The 22,151-nt window shown below is 38.9% G+C and overlaps 1 protein-coding gene across 8 annotated transcripts in view; it reads right to left on the bottom strand.

The window, feature by feature from the left end:
* Positions 1-22,151, bottom strand: part of SH3KBP1 (SH3 domain containing kinase binding protein 1) — a 232,978-nt gene that overhangs the window by 30,681 nt on the left and 180,146 nt on the right. For all 8 annotated transcript variants that reach the window (XM_074605339.1, XM_074605346.1, XM_074605365.1 and 5 more), the window contains 2 exons: positions 6,022-6,123; positions 2,028-2,079 (listed from right to left, as the gene is read on the bottom strand). In XM_074605339.1, the coding sequence (XP_074461440.1) occupies positions 2,028-2,079; positions 6,022-6,123 (154 nt within the window). The remainder of the gene's footprint in view (positions 1-2,027; positions 2,080-6,021; positions 6,124-22,151) is intronic.

Here is a 22,151-nt window from a genome sequence, read left to right as displayed (position 1 = left end):
CTTGTACTACAAAGACCAATTCTAATTCTCTGCTATGATTTTACACTCTGCATCAGAACAGAAGATACTGATATTTAATTATTTAGGCTGCAACTGAAAGTTCTCAATTTATTCATCACGCTATGACTGGCTAAATATGCAGAAACATTACTGGAAATTGTTACCTACTATCGACACTAAGGCCTGGCATAGGGATGTGGTAAAATACAGTGTTATCTCGGTAAAGTGATAATTGGACAAAGTAGAGGATGTCAGGATGAAAACAAACATAGGATGATTTTCACCTCTAAATAGATATCAGAAGAAACTCTTGTGCATAATCCCCCAGGACTTGTCAAAGACCAAGTATGACGACAAAGAACAGCAATAGCCTTGGCTTTGCCACAGACTTAGATGGCCTTTATCAAATTGTCCGCATACTTTATGCATCCATTCTCCCTCTGAAAATGGGCACGTTATCCTGCTGTGGTGACATGGCTAATGCGTTGGATGCAAACAGGTACAAACATATTAAAAGTATTATTCTCTAACTAGTAAAAATTGAAAGAAACATTTTATAGAGTTTTTCCAAAAAACGTGTCAGGCAGTCATTAAGACATCTTTACTGTGTAACCACCACTAGATGGCAAAGTTATACTGTTCTCTCTGGACACTTAGTCACTGATCTTAAAATCAAATCTATGTTTTTAGGAGTCTCAAGACAGAGTGAAGAATAAACCATGGGTGTCAATAAGCAAACCAAATATTTATAGTCATGATTCTGCAGTCAAAGAACTGCTTAACAAATTCAAACTAGTTAAATTATAGCCTATTGATTCACAGTAAATTGTACACTGGTGTAACTTGTTCTTCTATTAATAGATCAAGACTGTTGGAGAGGGAAATTTACTTTTTAAAGCACTGAAAGCTGGAACAGACCACAGCAACAAGAAAAATAATCTGGCTAGATTGGACGTGTTCATTTTGTTTTTTTAAAGCAGTGGGGGAAGTGGCAGTGCTGCTGCAGAATTTTAACAAACCAAGTGGAGTTAAGCGATTAAAGAATTCCTGCCATAGTTATGTTCCCACCACAACTGCAATACAAATGAAAACTGAGAGAATCCCATGCCTTGTGATTTGTGATTTTACATGAATAGAACAGGAATTTGGTTTCTGAGGTCAGAACTGTCAAGCGCATGGACACTTTAACTGTTTCTAACTAAGTTTAATGGAAAAAATAAATCATGCAGGCACTTCTGAAAATTTTGAGAGTTCATTTTAAAACTACAAATAAAAGTGGTTTCAGCTCTCAGTATTTATATACAATTCAGTCTAACATATTCCAAAATCAGCTTTGCTAGCACTCACCTGTTTGGAAAACATAATCAGCCACTTCATATGCTTGCAATACTATTATCTACATAACCAGATGCAGGATAGCTCCTTTTAGTTTTATACTTATAGCTATGAAGTATTGAAAACCAAGAAACCTAACTATGGCATAGAACCTGGAGACAGCCAGCCAGCTCCAGCATTCATGCAGATCTGTAAGATCTAGATTGCAACCCAGATGGGGCCACTGTATTACAGCCAATTTAGCTGATGCTACCTTATAGATAAGCAAAAAAGCTCTTTATCTCTACAATAAATCAGATCTGCAGGTGTAAAGTGACTGCAGTTTCATCCTGCAGGTATTATTAGACTCCAACATATTGGTTCTAATCTGCAAAGACATGTGCACAATTAACTTCAGTGAAGGAATGGAACAGGAGAACTTTTAAAAACTGAAGTATTACACTAATTCCAAATTGACATGTTTAAGGGGCAAAATATATTATTTTAAAATGGTGCAGATGGTTGCCTGCAATACATTTAAAGAGCACACCACAGTCTTTCAGGGTTATCATCTTTTTGCAATTTGATTCTGATTTATTAGTTGTTGTCTAGACATCTCCTGCTTATCAATTTTGATAGAGATGAGTTCTACGTAAATTTGAACACGCTTAATTTAGACTGACACGTGCTGTACAAAATCAGCTGAACCTTACCTGATCCTTGTTTGATGACAGGAGCTGATGGAGGTGGTGGTTTCTTGGGTCTCTAAAATTTAATAACAGAAGAAAACAAATTGCTTCAAAATGCCTGTAAATCTCATTCATACAAAGGCTGGAGTTAATTATACATTGCTTAACATTAATAATTACAAGACTTAAGATACAGATCTGTCATGTATTTCCCCTGAAATAACTTCATTAAAATGAATTTGAAGAGAGAAAATAGCATTGACAAATAAAATGACATTTTTCTGCTTTTGAAATGAAATGTCCTGCTGGGGAAAATAAAAGACCAGTTTATGTGTCTCGAGATTAGAGACATACATAACCCTTGGTTTACTGAAGAAACCTATTTATTTAAAACTTAATCTTGTAAATTTTCCAACCCATTTTGGAAAAAACAAACACAAAAAGCTAGATAGATGTGGAAAAACCTGAAGTGTTTGGGTTTTTTTAGACTCATAAGTGGGGTAAAAATGCAGAACACAGGAAATACTGCAAAGGTTACATTTTATTCACTCATTTCATTTACAGCTCCAATTGTGAAAGACAGTTATCAGAGTTTTAGATGTTTGGTGAAATGAGAAAAATTATTCCCACCAATCTGTACTTTTTACTTTTACCTTTTCTGTTATGACCATTTTTCTAATAGATCTGTAATGGTATGGCTGAGAAACATGACTACCAAATCAGTGACAGAACCATTTCTCTTCTATGGCTACGGGAGAAGTGGCTGTTCTTCTGTGTTGGCATTCTGGCATTCACCATATACAGCTTGGAATGAATACAAAAATAAATGGAGCACCATGCCAGATCAAATGACATGCCTTAACTCTCACTCTTAAAAAAAAAAAAAAAAAATCAAAATTATTGAGAATAAAGCCAAAGTAAAAATTAATAATTGTTTTCTTCATATGTCCACCCTTTTTTCTGAGAAAGATCTTAACTGATCACAATAAGTCACTACATTGCTGGCTGTGCAACACTGTATATTGTCATGTGGAACTACCTACAAGATGATGTTTCCAGATATGCATAACTTTGCCAAACTTTTCAACCATTTAAGTTGATATTTTCTATCAAACTCATATTGATTTCCCCCCCTATTATTTTCTATGTATCTGCCAAATGGCTCACCTACTTTCAAGAAAGAGCGTTTTGGTCACTCGCAGTAATTAGTTCAGCCTCTGCCCTAGAACTCTCAAGTCTTAGTCTGAATGTTGACAAGGGAGCAGGTTTTCCATGAAGGCTGAGCCCTTGCCACTCACCCTTCCTGGGGATCTCTCTCAAATCTAGCAAATGTATTCATCTCTGGAAAAAAAAAAAAATACCAGTTTTGCACAAACTGGGTAAGCCTAACAGCCTAAAACTCTGAAGTTGCCATCTTGCAAGCCTCAGGTTTCTCCTACCACCTTATCCTAACCAGTTCACCTCTTGTCATCAACCTGAGACAGCTGTTGCCAAGAAGTCAGGAGCTCAGAATGATCTTCTCTAGCCTGACTGCAGCCGGCCATTGACCAAAACAGTGGGTCCCTTATACCCTCAGAGACACTTCTGCAAGGATTTAGGCAACATGGTTCAAAGTCTAAATACAGAAAAGTGCAGAAAACGTAGAAAGGAAAGAAGACAGGGACAATGAATGTCTCGTGATAGCAATTGGGGGTGTGGTTGATAATGGCCGCAGAGTGAAATAGTTGGTGCTGAGGATCCAACAGCACGATATAAACATTTTGGGTTTTATTCTGGAGTGGTGTAAGCCTGATCCCATTGACTGTCCAGCAGCTGGAACATATGAGGTGCACCCCTTTAGCACATCTTTTGGCTTAGTTCTCATCTGGAAGGAGTCTAGTTCGTGTCCCCTGAGACTTAACTTTGAGGCAAACCAAAGGACACTAAGTGCAGATGGACAAGTGAGAGATTCACTACAAATTCAACTTTTAAAATTAAAACTAAAACACTAATGTAGGTAAACACAAAGGAGAAACAATCCTATGGTTCATTAGATAAAGTGGCTTTAACTGGAAGCTGATGAAGGAAATATATTGTTTCAAAAAGGCAGACAAAGATCAGAAAGGAGGTAGAGTGAAAGAGCCTTAATATTGCTGAGGGAAACATGGAAAAGCAAGGAGGAATTAAAAGGGTCTGTGGCTGGATGAGATAACCGAGAAGGTGATGGAGACAGAGTAGAAGTGAAGCCAACAGAAAGCAAAACAGGATTGGCTGGACAAGAAGAGAATAAAACTACAGAGCAGGGACAAAGAGTGAGGGGGGAGAGGAAAACAAGCTGGATAAAGAAATTGGGTGTAGTGATAGAAAATAAATCCAGATGGTGATTTAGACTCAGGTAGTGAGCTCAGGGCAAAATCCTGTAATTGAGATCACTTGAGAGGTAGAGACTGGGACAAGGTAGTGAATAGAAAAGTCCTGGGACAAATAGCCGTGTGTGGAGAAGAATCAGGACTGGAAAAATTGGGGACTGAACAAGAAGACAGGAAAAGATCCCAAGCTTTTGTTCAACAAGCAGAAGAACTACTGCAACAAATACTTTCAGACCATGGGATGGAATCCAAGGTTTCTGGATCACATTAGAAAATACCTGACAGAACCACTGAAAAAGTATCCATTTCCTTCCCTTTTAGCACTAATTCAAGCAAAGAGAGACAGTGCATAGTCCTAACAGTTACTTACTCATGTGGCCAGATCTGTGCCATTTTAAAAATTAATAAAATTTTATTCTCCACATTCACGGCAAGCTAGCTGCAATTTCTAAATGTCTGAATATTTAATTTATTCTACAAGTTATATTCATCATACTCTAAAGAAAAAAAACACCTAAAGATATATAATTTATAAGTTCAAAAAGAATGAATAAATTTCACCACAAAAAAGTGGATAAGAGTAAAGATTTTTTTTCTTCTATAATAGGCTCTCTATGTCTTAAGGTTTATGATTTCTGCCTCTTCTGGAAATTACCTTCTTTTATTACTAGGCCTAAAGCCAGGATATCCAGTCTGCTATGGAATTGCATTTTCATCTCCCACAGTTTTTGCTGTTCTTCTACCTTCATTTTCAATAATTATCATGTTAGTTTCTGTCAGTGGTTTAATAGTTCTTTTATTAAGCTTTCCAAGTTATTTAATTTTTGCCTCTGGCATCCAATTTTATTACCAAAGATTGAAGCTCAGTGTCAGTAAGTCTCGGTTTTATCACAGAAGGCTTACACTGTCACTGTGAAATACTCATCAAAAGCCTGATTGCAAGCTCGTAATATCCCACTGATGACTGAAAAGGTTACTAAAAATGGAATGGACTTTTGGGGGAAGTAATCCATTACTTTTTTCCAGGAAGCTGCAGGATTTCTAAATACTGTTTGGCAAGTCACAATGTCATCTCTTTCAAATAAATAGAAGCTGAAAAAGCTTCTGCATAGATTTTATACCTTCTCTTTTAATAATTCTGAGAGCAGTAAAGAAATATGTCTCTGAGATACCAAAAGCTCACTATTGTCTTTCAAATCTCACGGTTAAAATTTCAACCTTTTCATTCTGGAAGAGTGCTTGACTGGTGGCAATCAGTATGCAGGTGGTACACTAACTTTTTTATAATTTCACCACAAAAACGATGGAGAAAAGCTAACAATTCTGGTCATCATTGCATCACCTGACTCAGTAAATAACTCTGGGACCTCCAGTTCCTCCCTCTAACTCAGGATGCAGGACAGAGGGCTTTCAGGGCAACATAGTGGAGGTGGACTGACCGGATAGGCCAATCAAACCCTTCAGAGAAACTCCATAATATGACTTTGAGTGACACATGTTCTCTTTGTAGATGCTTTGTAACCCAGAAATTTGTTTTCTTTAATTGTTTTTTTGTTTGTTATTAAGTTAGAAGTAAAACCTTGTCAAAATAACATATCTGAAAGAAGATTTCTTTCAACTCCGCTTTCATTCTGTATTCTAAAGTGAAAATGAAAGAATACATTGCTTACCTCTTTTTCAAAATCAGAAGGAAGAAGCTTGACAAAATTATCAGGAAACACACCTCGTCTGCCATTGAGTTCTCCTTCCCACCAACCCACATCAATGCAATCCTACAAAATAGTAAAATAAAATGAAAACCACAACGTGCTTGTGTGCTGAACAGATAGGTGTGCTGAAGTGCTCTTTTCATAATGTCCTGCCTTTTTGCTAGGACATTACAATTTATTGGAGTGCCAGGTTAACAGGATAATCTACCAGATAAAAACTTCAGTAATCACCCCGCACTACATTATTACATGGAGCAGCTAGGAAAGAACACTAAACATGCTGTAAGAGCTCAAGAGCTTGTCTGCAGCTAAAGCAAAACACTATTTCACCATTTGATCTATTAAACCCGTAAGCATTTTGAGCACTTATGATATTACTTCTTTCTGACTTCATTTTCCAGAAAGACAATAACTTAATTAAAGATCATATATCCCAGGAGGTAAAAAAGCTCCTTTATTTCCCATACTTTCAAGAAAATCTTGACACATTAGAATTACTTCTGAGATTATTAAATTTCATCACAGTTGAATTAAGAAGGCATTATACATCTGAACAATATCAAGCATCACCTTTTTCTGCAGCATTTTTGAGCAGCATAATGCAGTGTGCATAGCAAAACAATGTACAGCTAAATGCTTGCAATAAGTGAACTACTGTATCAGTGAGTCTAAATAATGAAAAAATTAGTACAGCTATTTCAGTAATGAGTAATACTAGTAACTGAAGCCACAACCATTTTAGACAAGGTTAAATTTGTTCCTTGAGTCCTGGATGGTAAGCTCCACATTTTCTTATTTTTGTGTTTGCTAAGGAAAACACTTCCAGTTGAGATTTTCCACATTCTTCTTCTCTGAAATCTGCAGCTGAACCAATTCAGCTGTTTTCCAAAGCACAACTATAGGAAAGTCACCCACCACACGCTCAATCTTAACACCATTTCAGCCAATTTTAGCAGTTGGCTTAGCACCAGGCTGGCCAACCTTTCTATGCTCTTGAGCAGTAGCCCAAAATCTTCACGTGGCTCAGAGCCATGCAATAAATATGATACACCTGAGACATGAGGAAAGGGGGAATCCCACAAACAGTGCATGGGCTGGACATGAGAAAAAGCTCACCAAGGATCCCCCCCATTCCATGAGACCCATGGCTAAACAGAGTTGGATTTACAGCTGGGATCCCACATCATCTGGCAACATCAGCCTTAAGCAATCAGTGTGGCATCACAGCTTCCACAGCTACAGATCTGGACTGGCCAAACCATCTGCATCTGCCAGGTATATCCAGCTGTCCAGGTAGCAGAGCTGCACTGGAAATGATCGAGAGTTCAACTGAGTGGTTCTTTCCCTGCAATGACTTTATCTGGGCTGTGGGAAAAAGCATGATCATGTACAAAGCTCACTCATTACAATCACCCCTCTCTTCTTGCTTTTCAGTAAAGTGAGAGAGAAAAAACTGTGCATCTGGAACACTAGAACACAGTGACAAGCAGAAACCAAGGGGTATGGATTTAATAAAAGAAGGCAAGAACAGGCAGGCAGTTTAGGAAAAAGTAAGAGGCAACAACACACACCAAATAATTATATAGGTTTTCACAGAAAACAAAGCTAAAAATATTGGACAGAAGCAAATGAAACAGGCCAAATTCTACAAGCCTAATACATGCTATGAGGCAACATCCCTCCAGAAACAGCACTGGATCAAGGGATCCAGAATCTTAACGTCCCTGTGGTGTGAGAAAATAGCTTGAAAAACACCAAGTGGAAGTGCGTGTCTTAACATTGTTCATCTACACAATTTGGTTGTGAAGTCATACCTGTTGTGCAGTGTATCTAAAAGCTCTAGGGTTAAAAATGTCACATGCTCAAATCAGTCACTGTTGTGGCCATGTGTATAGGGGAACAGAATGCTAAATACTCATTAAAGGACAGATCTGATTTTTTTTCAAGGTGATCATACAACATGAGCAAAGACTTTAAAATATAGCCACTCCGATCATCGGTTCATCACCTGCCTAGGAACAATCATGGCATGACCTCACAATTTAGAAAAGTTTTTTAGATAAATGTTTACAAATCATGCACACATTACAAAAGCACACAGGGGAAAAAGTAAGAGAAAATGAGTATTTCTTTGTCTAGAAGAAGTAAACAGCAGTTTAAATAGGGAAGAGGACACAATGAAAAAAATCTGAATGTGAATGGGCAATAAAAGATTACATGATAATACATGTATGCAAAATGGCCTTGTTAGATTTCCACAAAATCATTTGTTTCAGCTGCTACAGGGATGACAGAAGAAGGCAAGTTAACTTAATGTGGTGTACTTAATATGAAGAGAAGTCTTAAAAATATCATTCACAATGACTATGCTTGCTGGTATTTTTCTGTAAGTTATAATGCAAAAACATTGCATGATATTTGAGAGAAAACAGACTAGCATTAAAGAACATCATTGCTTTTATGGTATTTTTTTTGGGGGGGGGGAGATAATTATTTTGCTGTGCTAGGCTTTTTATTTAGCTTATTTAGTCCACCTCATCTCCTGAGACAGCGTATGTGCTAACTAAATATGCAAGCTAAATAGTCTGATTTCTTGCATCATGTCTGTTTCGGGTACGTATTCCTTCATATCTCAATACTCTGATGTAATGTGTTCCTGAGCTACAAATTCAGGCAGTGAACAATCCTTTCATTCTTTTTCTGGTCATTTTCTCTCATGATCATTCTGTATTTTTCTCCGACATTCTCCCTTCCCTTTAGCAGGGTGGCCTTCACCAAGGACATTTACCTTTTCTAGACCTTCCTTGGAGTTATTTAGGAGATATTTTCCAGCTCTGTTAGACTGTCAAGCCTTTGTTAGTGAGCAGGGCTGATCCTTGACTAGTTTCAAAATATCTGCTGAGGGAATACAGGGCTCCATGAAGGACTGAGATAATCAGCTAGTCATGCATGGCACGAGCAGGCACTGTGCAGGATTTTGCGTTTACCGCAGAGCCAGAACCCCTCATTCCTGATGTGAAGGCGCCCTCCCACTTGGCTCTATCTACTTGTGCAGCCTAGTAATCAGTGCACTCAACTGTTCTATCACATGGCGTGTTTTATAATGCCCTCCACCCCCTACGCAGCTAATCTGAAATTGCCAAAACATTTATGACCCAATTTAGATTTTGAAGAATATTAAGAATAATTCAAGCTTCCAGAGATGAAAAGCTTGTGCTTCAACTGACAGCACAGCTTATTGCTAGCTAATAATCCTGACTAAACAACACACAACATGACATATACTCTTTTTAGGTTGAATGCTTTTTTATGCTCTTAGGAAACACAAATCTTACCCCTGCTTCTTCATTTTACTAACACATATGAATTTTGTATTCAATGCTTTTTTAAAAGCTCATTTGTTTTCATGGAGACACTGTTTGTGTTACATGTTCATTAATCCCAAACAGCTGCAGGTTTGCTTTTTTCTCCTCTCCAGCTTATCGCTCAGGCTTACGCAGCCAATCACCAGACAGGATTTTCATACAGTAAATAAAGCTTTAGGCAGTTTCTCTTTAATATTCTCATTTACTTTTTTTGCCAGAGGAGGCTTCTGTCTCACTGAGCAAAAGGATAGAAAGAGATCTCAAAAATTAAAAGCTACAGATGAGATCTGGTGAAGAATGTCGATGGTGGTGCCCTCCTGCTGCCCCCCACTGCAGGCTTGCTGTGCCTCATCAGCCTCCGGAGCCCATGTATGATGGTGGCAGCAGGTACGTCTTCATCACAAGACAGACCACTGTACAAGGATACCTGAGTTACAGCTGCACAAGCTGCCTCAAGTACTAACAAATGACATAACTACAAAGTGCAATCAGAGCAATATGATTAAAACCTTGTGGCTGCCTGGCAACACTGAGCAAAAGCTACTGCAATACCTCTAGATCCCCATCAACCACAAAATCCTAACTACATTACTTTTTCAATATATCTTCACGAGTTCAAGGTTGGCAGATTTCATACAAAAGCTCCGTGTTATCCTGCCAGACTCATAACAATGTAAACAGACAAAAATAATAAGCCGAAATATCCCAAAAGTCCTGAAAAAAATAAATTATTTACATTACTAAAAACGCATCTTAGTTTAAATTAAGAAAAAAAAGAAAAACAAAAGATTTAAAAAACTGAAAAGCAAGACATGGCAAAAAAGTGGAAACTCTGTTTGACAGATACTAGGCTTCATGCAAGTTAGGTGGCAGCTGGGCCAACATTTAGCTGCTGTAAAAATCAGCTCCTACCAAAGCTTGACTCAGAGACTATACTCATGTACTCACTGCAGTGACAGTGCAATCAAATACCTTAGAGAAATCCACTGCTGGTTCACATTGCCAGGCCTCTTTTCATTGTTCAGGCAGAGGCAGATTCATGAAATAAAACAAAAATCTAGAGGGAAATTTTAGCATTTTCTCATTGAAACACAAATCTTGGTTTTATCCTCATTTCTAGTGAAGTAGTTTTGTTCCAAAATCTTGTCTCTGATGAATTTTAATTCCAATGACTTTTTAGAGAATGAAGTAAAGGGAGGGAGGAGAGGCAAAATGTAAAAAGGATTGAAAAGCTCTTCTAAGGCAGAATCAGCATCCATTCTAATTCCAAGCTCAACAGATCCCAAAATAAGTGATAATAAACTTAATACATTGGATTTATTAGCAACATTCATTGATAAGTATTAAGGTAAAGAATTGGATAAAATATAGCAATGAGAAAGCCAGAGGTGTTGAGGAATTTTTAAGGAGGAATTTAAACTTTATAGGAAATAAATCTTACACAAAATATAAGGTAGTAAAACATCAAGCTCAGCTGGAATTCTTATGAATATTGTAAGAGGAAAGGGTAAACATGGGAGAAATGGCAACTACCAGAAAACCAGAATACAACTAGCTTTTGTTAATATGTTGCCAACAATTTTAAAGATATACACGGATTAACTAAAAACCACTAGTCCTCTTCTTGACATGAAGAATAAGAGGGGAAAATATCCTTCACGTAATTAGAAGTGAGACATGCAAGCTGTGAAGAAAGTTGTAAGAAGGAATCATCTGGAGGAAAGAGACTTTCTTTTGCAGAAGGGAATCTTAAAACAACAGAAAAGAAGAAAACAAAATACAAACCCAAACCCAATGATAAGATAAGGAAGACAAGAACACAGCTCCACTCTGAAAAGTATGTCTGTGGTGACTAGAAGAGTAGGGGCGGAGGAGGGGGAAGAGAGATATGCATGACTAGAGAGACTAGACAAAAGCCGTGCAAAGATATTTTAATATACAGGCAAAGAAAGTTTCCATTTGGAGCACCAGATTTTTCATACTGTTACTGAATGCAAGTGAAATACAGTGAAATACCTAAGTAGGGTTGAAAGCATAAGATCATGGCCTAGTCTCCTTTTAGCAACTGCAGTGATCCTGCCTGCAGCAACTCTCATATTGTCTCTGAAAAGCCATAAAACACTAGAGTCGTGCTTCCTCCTCTTTTGGGTTCAAGAATCGTGACATTGCCTGGTCTCTTACACACACAGTATCCTATATTAACAGTTTTGCTTAGCAGCAAAACTACTGTGCTTGTATTAGAACAAACACTGTGCTGTTCCTTCCCTCGGTCCTCTCAATCCAACCGTAAAAAAGCAGAAGCCAGTGGAGACTGAACAAAAACCCCCAGCATAAGGTGCCTTATATTACGTAGTCTTACAAATACTCCACTCGCTGCACAGAAGCAGCTGTACCCAGACACTACTGACAAGACACTAGCCCTAGTCATCTGCCCAACCGAGGAGTACAGCTGGTTGCAAGACAAAAACACAAACTTCCCTTCAGTCAAAACACCAGTGTTGGTTTTCTTTGGTGGTAAAAGAGATGACAACGGAGGTTGATAAGGCAGAGCTGTCAGTCCCCCACTAAGACAATCTTTGCTTTACTAGCTGATACTACACTCAAGACCATGAAATTAAAAGACCTAAGTTCATACCTGGCAGGTTACACAACTCTCTCACACCGAGCTGTGTCCCAGCTATGAGCCTGACAGTGACAGATTGTCCTGTCACGCAAACATGACTGAACTCTCCCTCCTGGAATCGCTCACAGCTTCACAGCCTCTGCCTCTGCTCCAAGTGGGCAGGAGTTTCACATATCCTAAAGACAGAGGGTGTTTTATTTTAGACAAAGCCCTCTTCTCCTAAAAACCAGGCTTGGTGTACTGCATTTACAGGTCAAGATTTTGGTACTGGGGGAGGGTACTTCCCCAAGTTGAGTCTGTTTTGCCTGTGACAGTAGTTGTTGAATGACCTCTCCCTGTCCTTATCTCAACCCCTGAGCCTTTCATTATATTTTCTCTCCCCTGTCCAGCTGAGGAGGAGAGGAGTAACAGAGTGGCCTGGTGGGCACCTGGTGTCCAGCCAAGGTCAACCCACCACACTTGGTTATTACAGAGTGGCTTATTCCTAGCCCATGCTGCTACTACCCTTGAACTATAGGCCCAAGCTGGATGAAAAGATCATGAAGGCAACCAGCACTTTCTCTCAAAATGGGAAGCAGCAGTTCTGGTTGTGAATGTGTTCATAATAAAAACTCATGATGTGGATTTTTTTCATTATTTTTCTAGGGGTCAACAAAACATACACGGTTACTATAATTTAAATGTCAGGCATATGCCAAACTATGTTTTCTTCCAACTACTATGCTTTATTTTACTGTTTTTTTTTTCTTTAAGCCACTTACAGGAGAGTTAGCATGTGCTAAAAAACTGTTCTTAACCACTTAAATAAAAAACAGTAGCTACATGGCTCTCTGTTCAGTTATAACTGTAATTTTCTCTTGCCTTTGTTCAGAAACCCCCTGGACTTGTATCCAGGTCATCGCTGAAGCCGGCTGCAAATGCTTGGAGATTGCTCTCTCCAGCTTGAGCAGCTGTCTCATACTCACTGGGAACCTACCCACAGCTGAGCAACTTCTACAGCTTTACCAACATACATGGAAACCTGACAGAGTCAGAGCAAGGCTGGTAAGGGCTGCCCAAATAATCTATTCAGCCACTCCACAAAGTCCAGCACTGCCACAGCTGGCAGCGCACAAGGGGCATAATAAAATGGTGCAAGAGATGCAGAAGCAATTTTACTGCCAGGCAGGTATCCCCAGCTTCAGCCACATTTTCCATTTATTTTAGGGGCAAGGATGTTTCCTGCCTTTTCCTCCAAAGCAACCAGGCCTTGAAGGCAGCACCCGCTCCCTCATCTCTTGCTACCTTCGGAAGGACTGACCATTTCAGGGAGTGCCACGGCCCCAGGTTCATCTCCTCCCTTCCCCGACTTATCTTCCAAGCCGCCCCTAGCAAAGCAGGAAGATTTTGTAGGTAAAAGCAAATGTGAGGTCTTTCCTATTACCCAAGCTCCCAAAACAAAGTAACAAGCTATATATTCATTTTCTCTCCAATGCACGACTGTAACTGCAGCTGTGTAAACCCTTGAAGAAATAAATCTGAAAAAAGATGATCTTTTCATCTGTAAATAGGACTTCTGTTTTCCTGAGGGAGCAGATCACTGCACAGGCTGGGCCTCTGAATGGGCTGCTACTTTGCAATACTACTAAAATATGAAGCCATGGCTTCATTTTTCAGCTTTTCTGATTGAAATTTTTGATAAAGAAACATTTAATCATAGCTAGAAACATATCGTTATAGCTAGGATAAAAAGCAATGCCAAAAACAAGAACAAGCAGGTCCTCAGAAAAGGTAGCTGCAAAGCATATACTGTGGTATGCGTACTCTTGGAATGCTCAAATAAATTTTCTACTTGGGCAAGTAGATGTACAGAGACCTTCTAAAAAATGGCCTATGAAAATTATCTTTTTAATTCAGGATTTATAGACTACTAAGCTTAAAATATACAATTGTCAAGCTAAATATACAAAGTAAAAGTTCAGACTATTCAGAGTATTGAGAGACACTATAACAGTGCAGGGTTTGAAAAAGTGAAATTTTTGTGGTAGGATACCACAGTTTCACAGAAATTTCCACTAGAATACATAGTTCTTTGCATAATTGGAAAAAAACAAAAAGGCCAGCAGTTGGCAGTTGTATTCATCAAATGTCTGTTTTCCTTCTGCCCTTGTAAAGTTGGTTCTCATCAAGAAGAATGTTGAGCTGGTAAACTCGCATATTCAGAAAGCCATGAATACCTCTTACACTTGGCCTGAGAGCTTTCATGTGTCAGCTCTCCTATGCTGGCAGCTGCTCATTACGTTATTACTACCCTCATTGTAAGCATCTCTCTAGCAGTCTTTCCACAACTGATAACCAACCTTGTAATTTAAAGAAAAACAAACCATCTTTAACGTGAACAAATATGTCTATAGCACTTACCAAGACATCATCCATACACACAGAGATACATGTAATATATAAGGGCTACTGAATTTGAGGATTAAAGGCCTCAAAAAAACAAATCTGAAGGACAAGCCATTCAGCCCACCCGCGCAGGGGACCTGTGGGGCAGCACCGCTGCCTGACTTCAGGCCCAACTGCAGCGCTGGGGCCAAGGGGCCCCAACTCTCACAAATGCTGGAGAAGGCCACAGGCCGGGCCCTGTGTTTTTTAAAGCTGGGGTGTGACATCACTGGGAAAACCCAATAATGCATGGGGAAACGTCTACTTTTTTTTTTTTTTTACCCTCTTAATGAATATATATAATATATAAATATATACGGAAAAGTTTCAGTGAAAACAAGTGTCAAAGATCAGCATTATTTTGGTAATTTTGAAATTAACAAAATAAATAAATAAATAAATAAATAAATTGAAATAAACAAAACCTGACCTCACATCGCATCAGATCTTCATTAATACAAACTTGTTATTGAGGCGAAATAGCAAAATCATGTTAAAACTGGGTGAAAAAAGCAATGTAATAATATTCAAGAATGTTTCTTTAAAATTTCTTACTACATTCAATATCACGATGCTGAAACCAAGACATATCATTCTCAAAATCCAACTTTATTTTAAAAGTTAGCAAAGAATTTATTTTAGAGTCTTCATAAATTCTCACAAAACTTGGTAAAATACAGAATCACAGAATGGTTGGGGTTGGAAGGGACCTTAAAGATCACCTGGTTCCAACCCCCCTGCCATGGGCAGGGACACCTCCCACTAGACCAGGCTGCTCAAAGCCCCATCCAGCCTGGCCTTGAACCCTTCCAGGGATGGGGCATCCACAACTTCCCTGGGCAACCTGTTCCAGTGTCTCACCACCCTCACAGGAAAGAATTTCTTCCTGAAATCCAATCTAAATCTACCCTCTCTCAAATTGAGGCCGTTACCCCGTGTCCTATCATAACAATCCCTGATGAAGAGTCGCTCCCCATCCTTCCTGTAGGCCCCCTTTAGGTACTGGAAGGCCGCTATAAGGTCTCCCTGGAGCCTCCTCTTCTCCAGGCTGAACAACCCCAGCTCTCTCAGCCTGTCCTCACAGGAGAGGTGCTCCAGCCCTCTGATCATCTTCGTGGCCCTCCGCTGGACCTGTTCCAACAGGTCCATGTCCTTCTTGTGCTGAGGACTCCAGAGCTGGACGCAGTACTCCAGGTGGGGTCTCACCAGAGCAGAGGGGCAAAATCACCTCCCTCAACCTGTTGGTCACATTTCTTTTAATGCAGCCCAGGATGCGGTTGGCTTTCTGGGCTGCAAGTGGGCATTGCCAGCTCATGTTGAGCTTCTCATCCACCAGGTTCTTCAGATGGTCCCAAACCTGATCTTCTCTTACAGTGGGCAGTTCCTTCATTCTCATAGACCCTGCCTTTACATCCTGCAACTTGGGTGGTGAGGTTGGAGCCCAAAGGATCTTGAATTCAACCATTTCATGATCACTGCAGCCAAGGCTACCCTTGAGCTTGACACTCACCTATGACTGAAGGAAAGCATCTCACCAGAGGCTTACACTTCACCCACCTTGTGCTACGTAAGACTGTATTCAAAATGATCAAGGTTTATTAAGCTCAGTTATTGGGATTGAGACCTTAAAGTATAGTGCAAAATTCGTTAAACACTTTTGAAGAAACTTAATTTTAAAATCTGGCAAAAAGGCAGAATGAATCTCTCAACAACTACCTAATCCAAGATCATTTAGATAAAAGAGAAGTCCAATAGATAATTAGTCTTCTGAGGCAGTCCCAGAGAACACCCATTTTATGAAAAAAATACTGGAAGAAAAGCATGAGAGGAAACCTCCCAGTCTGGGTCTCTGTTTGGCCCCTAACCTGGGGATTGATCCTGCTCAGGTCCTCAGCCTGTGTCCCAAAAGCCCCAAATCCTGCACGGATCCCTGCCCAGCTCCTGGCAGCTCTCATGCCCAAGCCATAGGGAACCCTACATCTGATAACACCAGTAGCATCTTTTAAAGCTTAGAAAGTCAAACAGATAAATTTTTCTTTATCCATAAGCTCCAATGCTCTACTAAGAATTGCTATCATTGTATGGAAGGAAATGGGAGAGACCATCAGAAATTAGACATTATTTCAGCTGTCGTTACACTACTCTTCCCAGAAAATGTTTTTTACTGGAAGGCACAAGAAGGTACCTCTCCAGAAGACACAGTGTTCAAGAATTGGCCCAAATTACTGGGCCCTGCAAAAAAAGAAACTGGCTGAGAATAATGAATGACCTGCAATGCCCAGGACATTAGATTAGAGCAGACCAATATCCTTTGTTTGTTAAATCTGTTTCAGGCTAAATCTAAGCTTTTGACTTTAAACTCTGTGAGTAAATAGTTTAATCAGTAATGAAGCTGAAATGCTTTCATGAAATATTTGTACAAACAGGAGAAATTACATTGCTCATAGAACAAAACAATCTCTTCTGGGGATTCACTTCACTTGCAGTGTTCAGTCAGCAGAATATCATGGAGAAATAAATATGTTCCATGTCATAAAACCCTAGTACTCCAATACTCAAATTAAAACTAAATTAGCCAACACAAACATGAAAGGTGGTGCTAGTAACAGATACAATTTATGCCTCTGATAAGCCAAGATATAATATTTACATAATTACATTTTTTGTACTTAGAAAGATTATAAAAACATAAACCAAAACATTTGAAGGATTATTTAATGCTATTGCTACTTACATGACAGACATCTTAGGACCGGGGTCCTAATTACAATTATTAATTACTTGGCAGTATATGTGCATTTTTACTTTCCCTTTAAATAGCTCTCCCTAGTCTGAAAAGGTTGGACTTCAGATAATACCATCAAACCAGCAGGTGAACCCAGCATTCAGGATAAAAGAAAGGATGAAGCTAAGCAGTGAGTCTGAAGCCCACATTGTGAGCAATAATCACAGTTTTCCAGATGCCTCAGCATTTCAGTGATATCTTTTGTAAGCACAGGGCAGAGAAAAATTTCTTTCCTTCTTTATCTTAAAATATGTCACCTTTTTAGATTAGCTTGGCTGTATTGAACATACTTACAAATAAACCTAACTCTTTTCAAATGATGCAAATCTTCAAGCATTGCATGCATGGGGGATCCTGCCACTTTACCTACATAGCTTGGCATGAACTTCCATTCATCAAAATTCAAATTTGTGACTTCCCAGGAACAACAGAATCCTTTCCTCTGAAGGCACTGCTGTAGCACTGCAATCAGTGGTAACAAGAACAGGAAAAGAGAACTTCAGTTCTCTTACTTAAAAAAAAAAATAAAAATAATAATTTTTATAAATGTACTAACAAGAAGAAAATCCAAGTGCTGGCTGCTGCCCTCTCAGGCTTCACCGTTTATTTAAGTGCTCATCTCAAACATTAGTGTCCCAGTAATGTTCCTAAAGATACCAGTGAAATGTAAGATGCACCTAGTACCTTATTAAACATATTGTCGGGCTTTATCTCTACATGGACCTTACTTAATGCCACATTGCTAATCACAGCAGCCAAGAAATGCTGCAAGATACAAATAAGTGTTAAAAAATTATTTATAAACATTTAAAAGGCTTGGCCAAGGACAAGCTTCAGGCAAGACAAAAAATAGGAGGACAACTGCTCACAGTCTGTTTTCTCTGTAACTTACTAAGTATATAAAATCATTTTAGAAAATGCACATATTTATTTGATCATCAGTGTCCTCACAAGTTTTGTATAACTGCTTTATATAACTCATATGAGGAAATACTCATGCTTCTACGCAATGACACAAGTTTTACCCCACGCACTTGCCACAGACATTAGCAGCATGTCAAAAGGGTCTCCTTCTGCAGGACCTCTCGTTCTCCAGTTGACATCCTGCAGCACCATGGCTCGAAACCCAGCAAAAATCCAAACCTTCTATTCCCATTAGGTCAAAACCTTCAGAAGGAAGTTTCAGGTCAGGGAAAAGTCACTGCTAAGTGAGTCCCTCAGCAGGTTGCTGACCGCCGGGGCAATCCTGCTCCTCCTAGCACCCTTTCCTACTCGCATGTCCCTGCATGTCCTGTGGCTAAGGCTGCCAGATCAAGGCAAGAGGGAAGGAGCAGAACCATTCCTTTCAGCAGCCACTTACCATCAATCATGTAAAAGTGCACCCCCAGCATGCACCCTTTGCAAAATAATTTCTTGTATAAAATCAGCAGCTTCGGTACGAGCAGGTTTCTTAATCAGCTAAGGAGGCAGGAGGTCTTGGGGGAAAACCTGGTGCTGAGCACAGTGTAGGGGGCAAGGAACACAGAAAGCAAATTAAGTACGGCTATTAGGTACAGCGAAAGATGTGCTGAATAATTCATGGTTATCTCAGGAGAGAAAAGGGCATGCACTGAGACACTTTATGGTATTGTTGTCTCTGAGGGAAATACCTGTTTGTTTCCGAAGGCAAGCAGTTAGCGCCTTTATTGCTTATGTGCTATTCTTTAAACACAAAACACGATAAAAGATTTCTTAAAGCTATCATAAAAGCTTTTTAAAGCTGGACATTCTTTGATGTTTACTTACTGTATTCCTTTCAGTTTCTGTATGCACGATTGTTGCAGAAGTTAGTTACAAATGATCAAAATATCATGTATTAAAACCCCAAATAGGGGCATCTGTGCGACCAAATATTTAGTATCAACAAAAATTCACTGTGTTGCTCTGACAGAAAACCATTTTTTATGTTTTATTAAAATAGATTGTATTTTCCCCTGCATAACCTAATTTTCTTTATATTGTTATATTAATAGACTCATTTCTGAAAACGTGATAAAAGCTTTTATCTGTCAATCAAGGAAAACCAAAATTACCTGAATGACTAACGTGAAACATGACTAACTTCTTCCATTCTTTCAAAAGAGACAACCTTAAGCCACCATACTTCTGCTTTAAAAATTTCTGTTTTCTTGGCCAATAAGCTTTATTTTTAATGACCTCAAATCCTCACATATTATGATGCTTTTTTTTTTTACCTATAGAGTGGAAAATACCAAAAATTTCATCTTAATATAGAAAAATGAGTGATATTATCTGCCTACTTGCTCATACTGAAAGAGAAACTGAAAGTCTTCTAATTCCCCCACATATTTCTATAACCAAGGGTTGTAAAGTATGTGTGTGTTGTTTGTAATTAAAAGCGTACAGAAAAACTCAGCAATGAACCCCCCTCCATAGAAATAAATGCAGAAACAGACAGGTTTCTACTCTAGAGACACCACAAGCTAGCAAAATGGTCAATTAAGCATCAGCTAGCGTCCTCCTCTATCACACCGCCCGGTTCCTACTCCTTCCCCCGCTCATGGCCTCAACTCACTGGCAAGACTCTTGTACATAGCACTTACTAATTTCATCCCTTTAGGAGCCTCCTGCGTCCGTTAGAGCAGCTGTTTTCCTTCACAGCCCTACCCAGCCGAGTTCTCCTTGGCAATCGCTCAGCTAAAGAAAGTGCTCTGGACAATTACCTCCTGCACCAGGATGAGCATTTAAAGATGCTGTAAGAGAGAAAACTGGGCGAATTGTTTTGGCAAAAGGTCCACACTCGGGTAACTGTCTATAAATAGAGTGAGGATGAAATTAAGCACCTAATGACTACCCTAAAAATTGGAAAATATTAAGCGCTCCGCATATGGACAGATTCCATACTCTTAACACGGACAAACACACAGAGTAGTCACTGCAACAGTGAAAATGTGACATTATGAAAGAGAGTATCCAGACCGAACCTCATTTCATTGTTTCCTTATACCCTTCTATTCACTTGTACTTACTTTTCTGTCTTACCGCTTGATTGCATGTGCTTCAGGGCAGGGACTTACTAAATATACCGCATGCATTTTGAAAACGACAAATCTCAACAAATCTCACAGTAAATTATTAACAATAACAGCAAAAGCAAATACTATCTTTGCAAAAACTCACTGCCATTATGCTTATTTTTAGGAACTACATTTATGGCTCTTTTTTCCCCCAATACAGAATTAAGCACTTCAAATTGGATTGCCACTAAATATCTGGATTGTCATTAAATATCTAGAGCAGATAATTTGTCAAGTAAGTTTTTCCACTAGTGACTGGCATTAGTCTGTGGTGTCTTTCATGATACCAATGCCTCAACTTGCCCAGCACTATTTGAAAAGCATCAGCGAGATTTTGGGAGGCTGTACGCCGCTGTTGCTTTCTTTTTCACCTCATTAATCCTTCAGACAGTTTTGATGAATCCCCAAGGAGGCTGGACGCCCTCTGTTAAACTCGCCTCCTCACGAAAGCTCCTTTGCAAAATCAGAAAGGACCCCCTATTATGTTCATCCATCACATCAGTGCAATGCATTCCTACCACTAATGCCACATATTCAGCTATTAGCCTCCAGCGGGAGAAGAAAAGCTCTGCAATCCAGGTAGATGGAGGGTGAGGGACAGCTGGGTTGGACATGCAGAGTAAGGCACAAGATTATTACTCCAGCTAATACATTGACATCTATTAACTTCAACATCTTATAAACTCAGAATTAGCAGAATTGCCGCTGATATTGCCCTCCACAACTCCTACTCCGATAATAAGGGTTCAGGTGAGGATACCCTTCTATTACTGTCAGCTTTTCAAATTTGCAATGATTTTTGAAGTATTTAATTTTATTTATCCAGACCATTTTCATTCCTGGCAACAAAGTGGTCTTTACTGCCTAGAGCTCACGTATATTGATGCAGTGCAATGAAATCTTTCACAGTCTTGCATTTGCTTTCAAACGAGTGCACAGTTGCCAGTGTGTGCTTGATGTATTTGCTTTGAAATTATTTAGCTATTACTATCGACTCCTCTCACAGGTCATTTTCTGTATGCCAGTGAAATCTCAAGAATCCTTTACATTTTGTCAGAATTTATTAAAGCTGCTAAGAAATTTGTAGTGTTTGCATAAAGAATCTTTATTAGCACTGGAAAGTAGCCTACACTAGCTATGTCTAAAATGAAAAATCCTAAAAGATTTCCAAGATGACAGTTGAAAATGTCACATGAATCTTCTGTTGCTTAAAAGTGACTCTATTTATTACAAATACAATCTCCAAGATCAATATTTGAGCATGATAAAACCCTGTTTGCCACTCTCCTTCAGATGCACAGTGCAGTCACTACCAGTGTTCTTGTCCTTATCCAAATGCTGTCAGGAACATTTTGAAGACACTAAAAACATTACCTAAGGAACACAACTGTCTGATGTTACAAAGAACAACCTATAGGGTCAATCTCATGGCTCTTGTAATTCATATCTTTTCTGTTTATGAATGTATCTTATCATCAAATTGCCCAACAATCACCTTAACCGTACAAGTAAAATTACTGTATTTTGCCTTTTGGTCTCTTTCTTCCAAAGATGTATTTTTCTTAGACCCCTTTTTGCAAAGCAAAGGTACCAGGTCTACTCTTTTATTGCCTGGAAGATGACATTTTTACCTTCCTTTACAATTCTGAGCAATATTTTCTGGTCTTTTATCTTTAAATATTTTGCATGAAGGAATTACAGGACTACCATTTCTCCACTTTAATTTCCAGTAATTAATAAATAAATTCTTTTCTATGTATCTGCAAGATATCTATCTACCTATTGCTTCACCAGGGAAAAGGAGGAGAGAAAAAAAT

This window comes from Larus michahellis, chromosome 1 (assembly GCF_964199755.1).
Source record: "Larus michahellis chromosome 1, bLarMic1.1, whole genome shotgun sequence".
Classification (NCBI taxonomy): Eukaryota; Metazoa; Chordata; class Aves; order Charadriiformes; family Laridae; genus Larus; species Larus michahellis.
The sequence above is the reverse complement of the archived record's forward strand: the minus strand, read 5'-3'. Positions and strand labels throughout refer to the sequence as shown.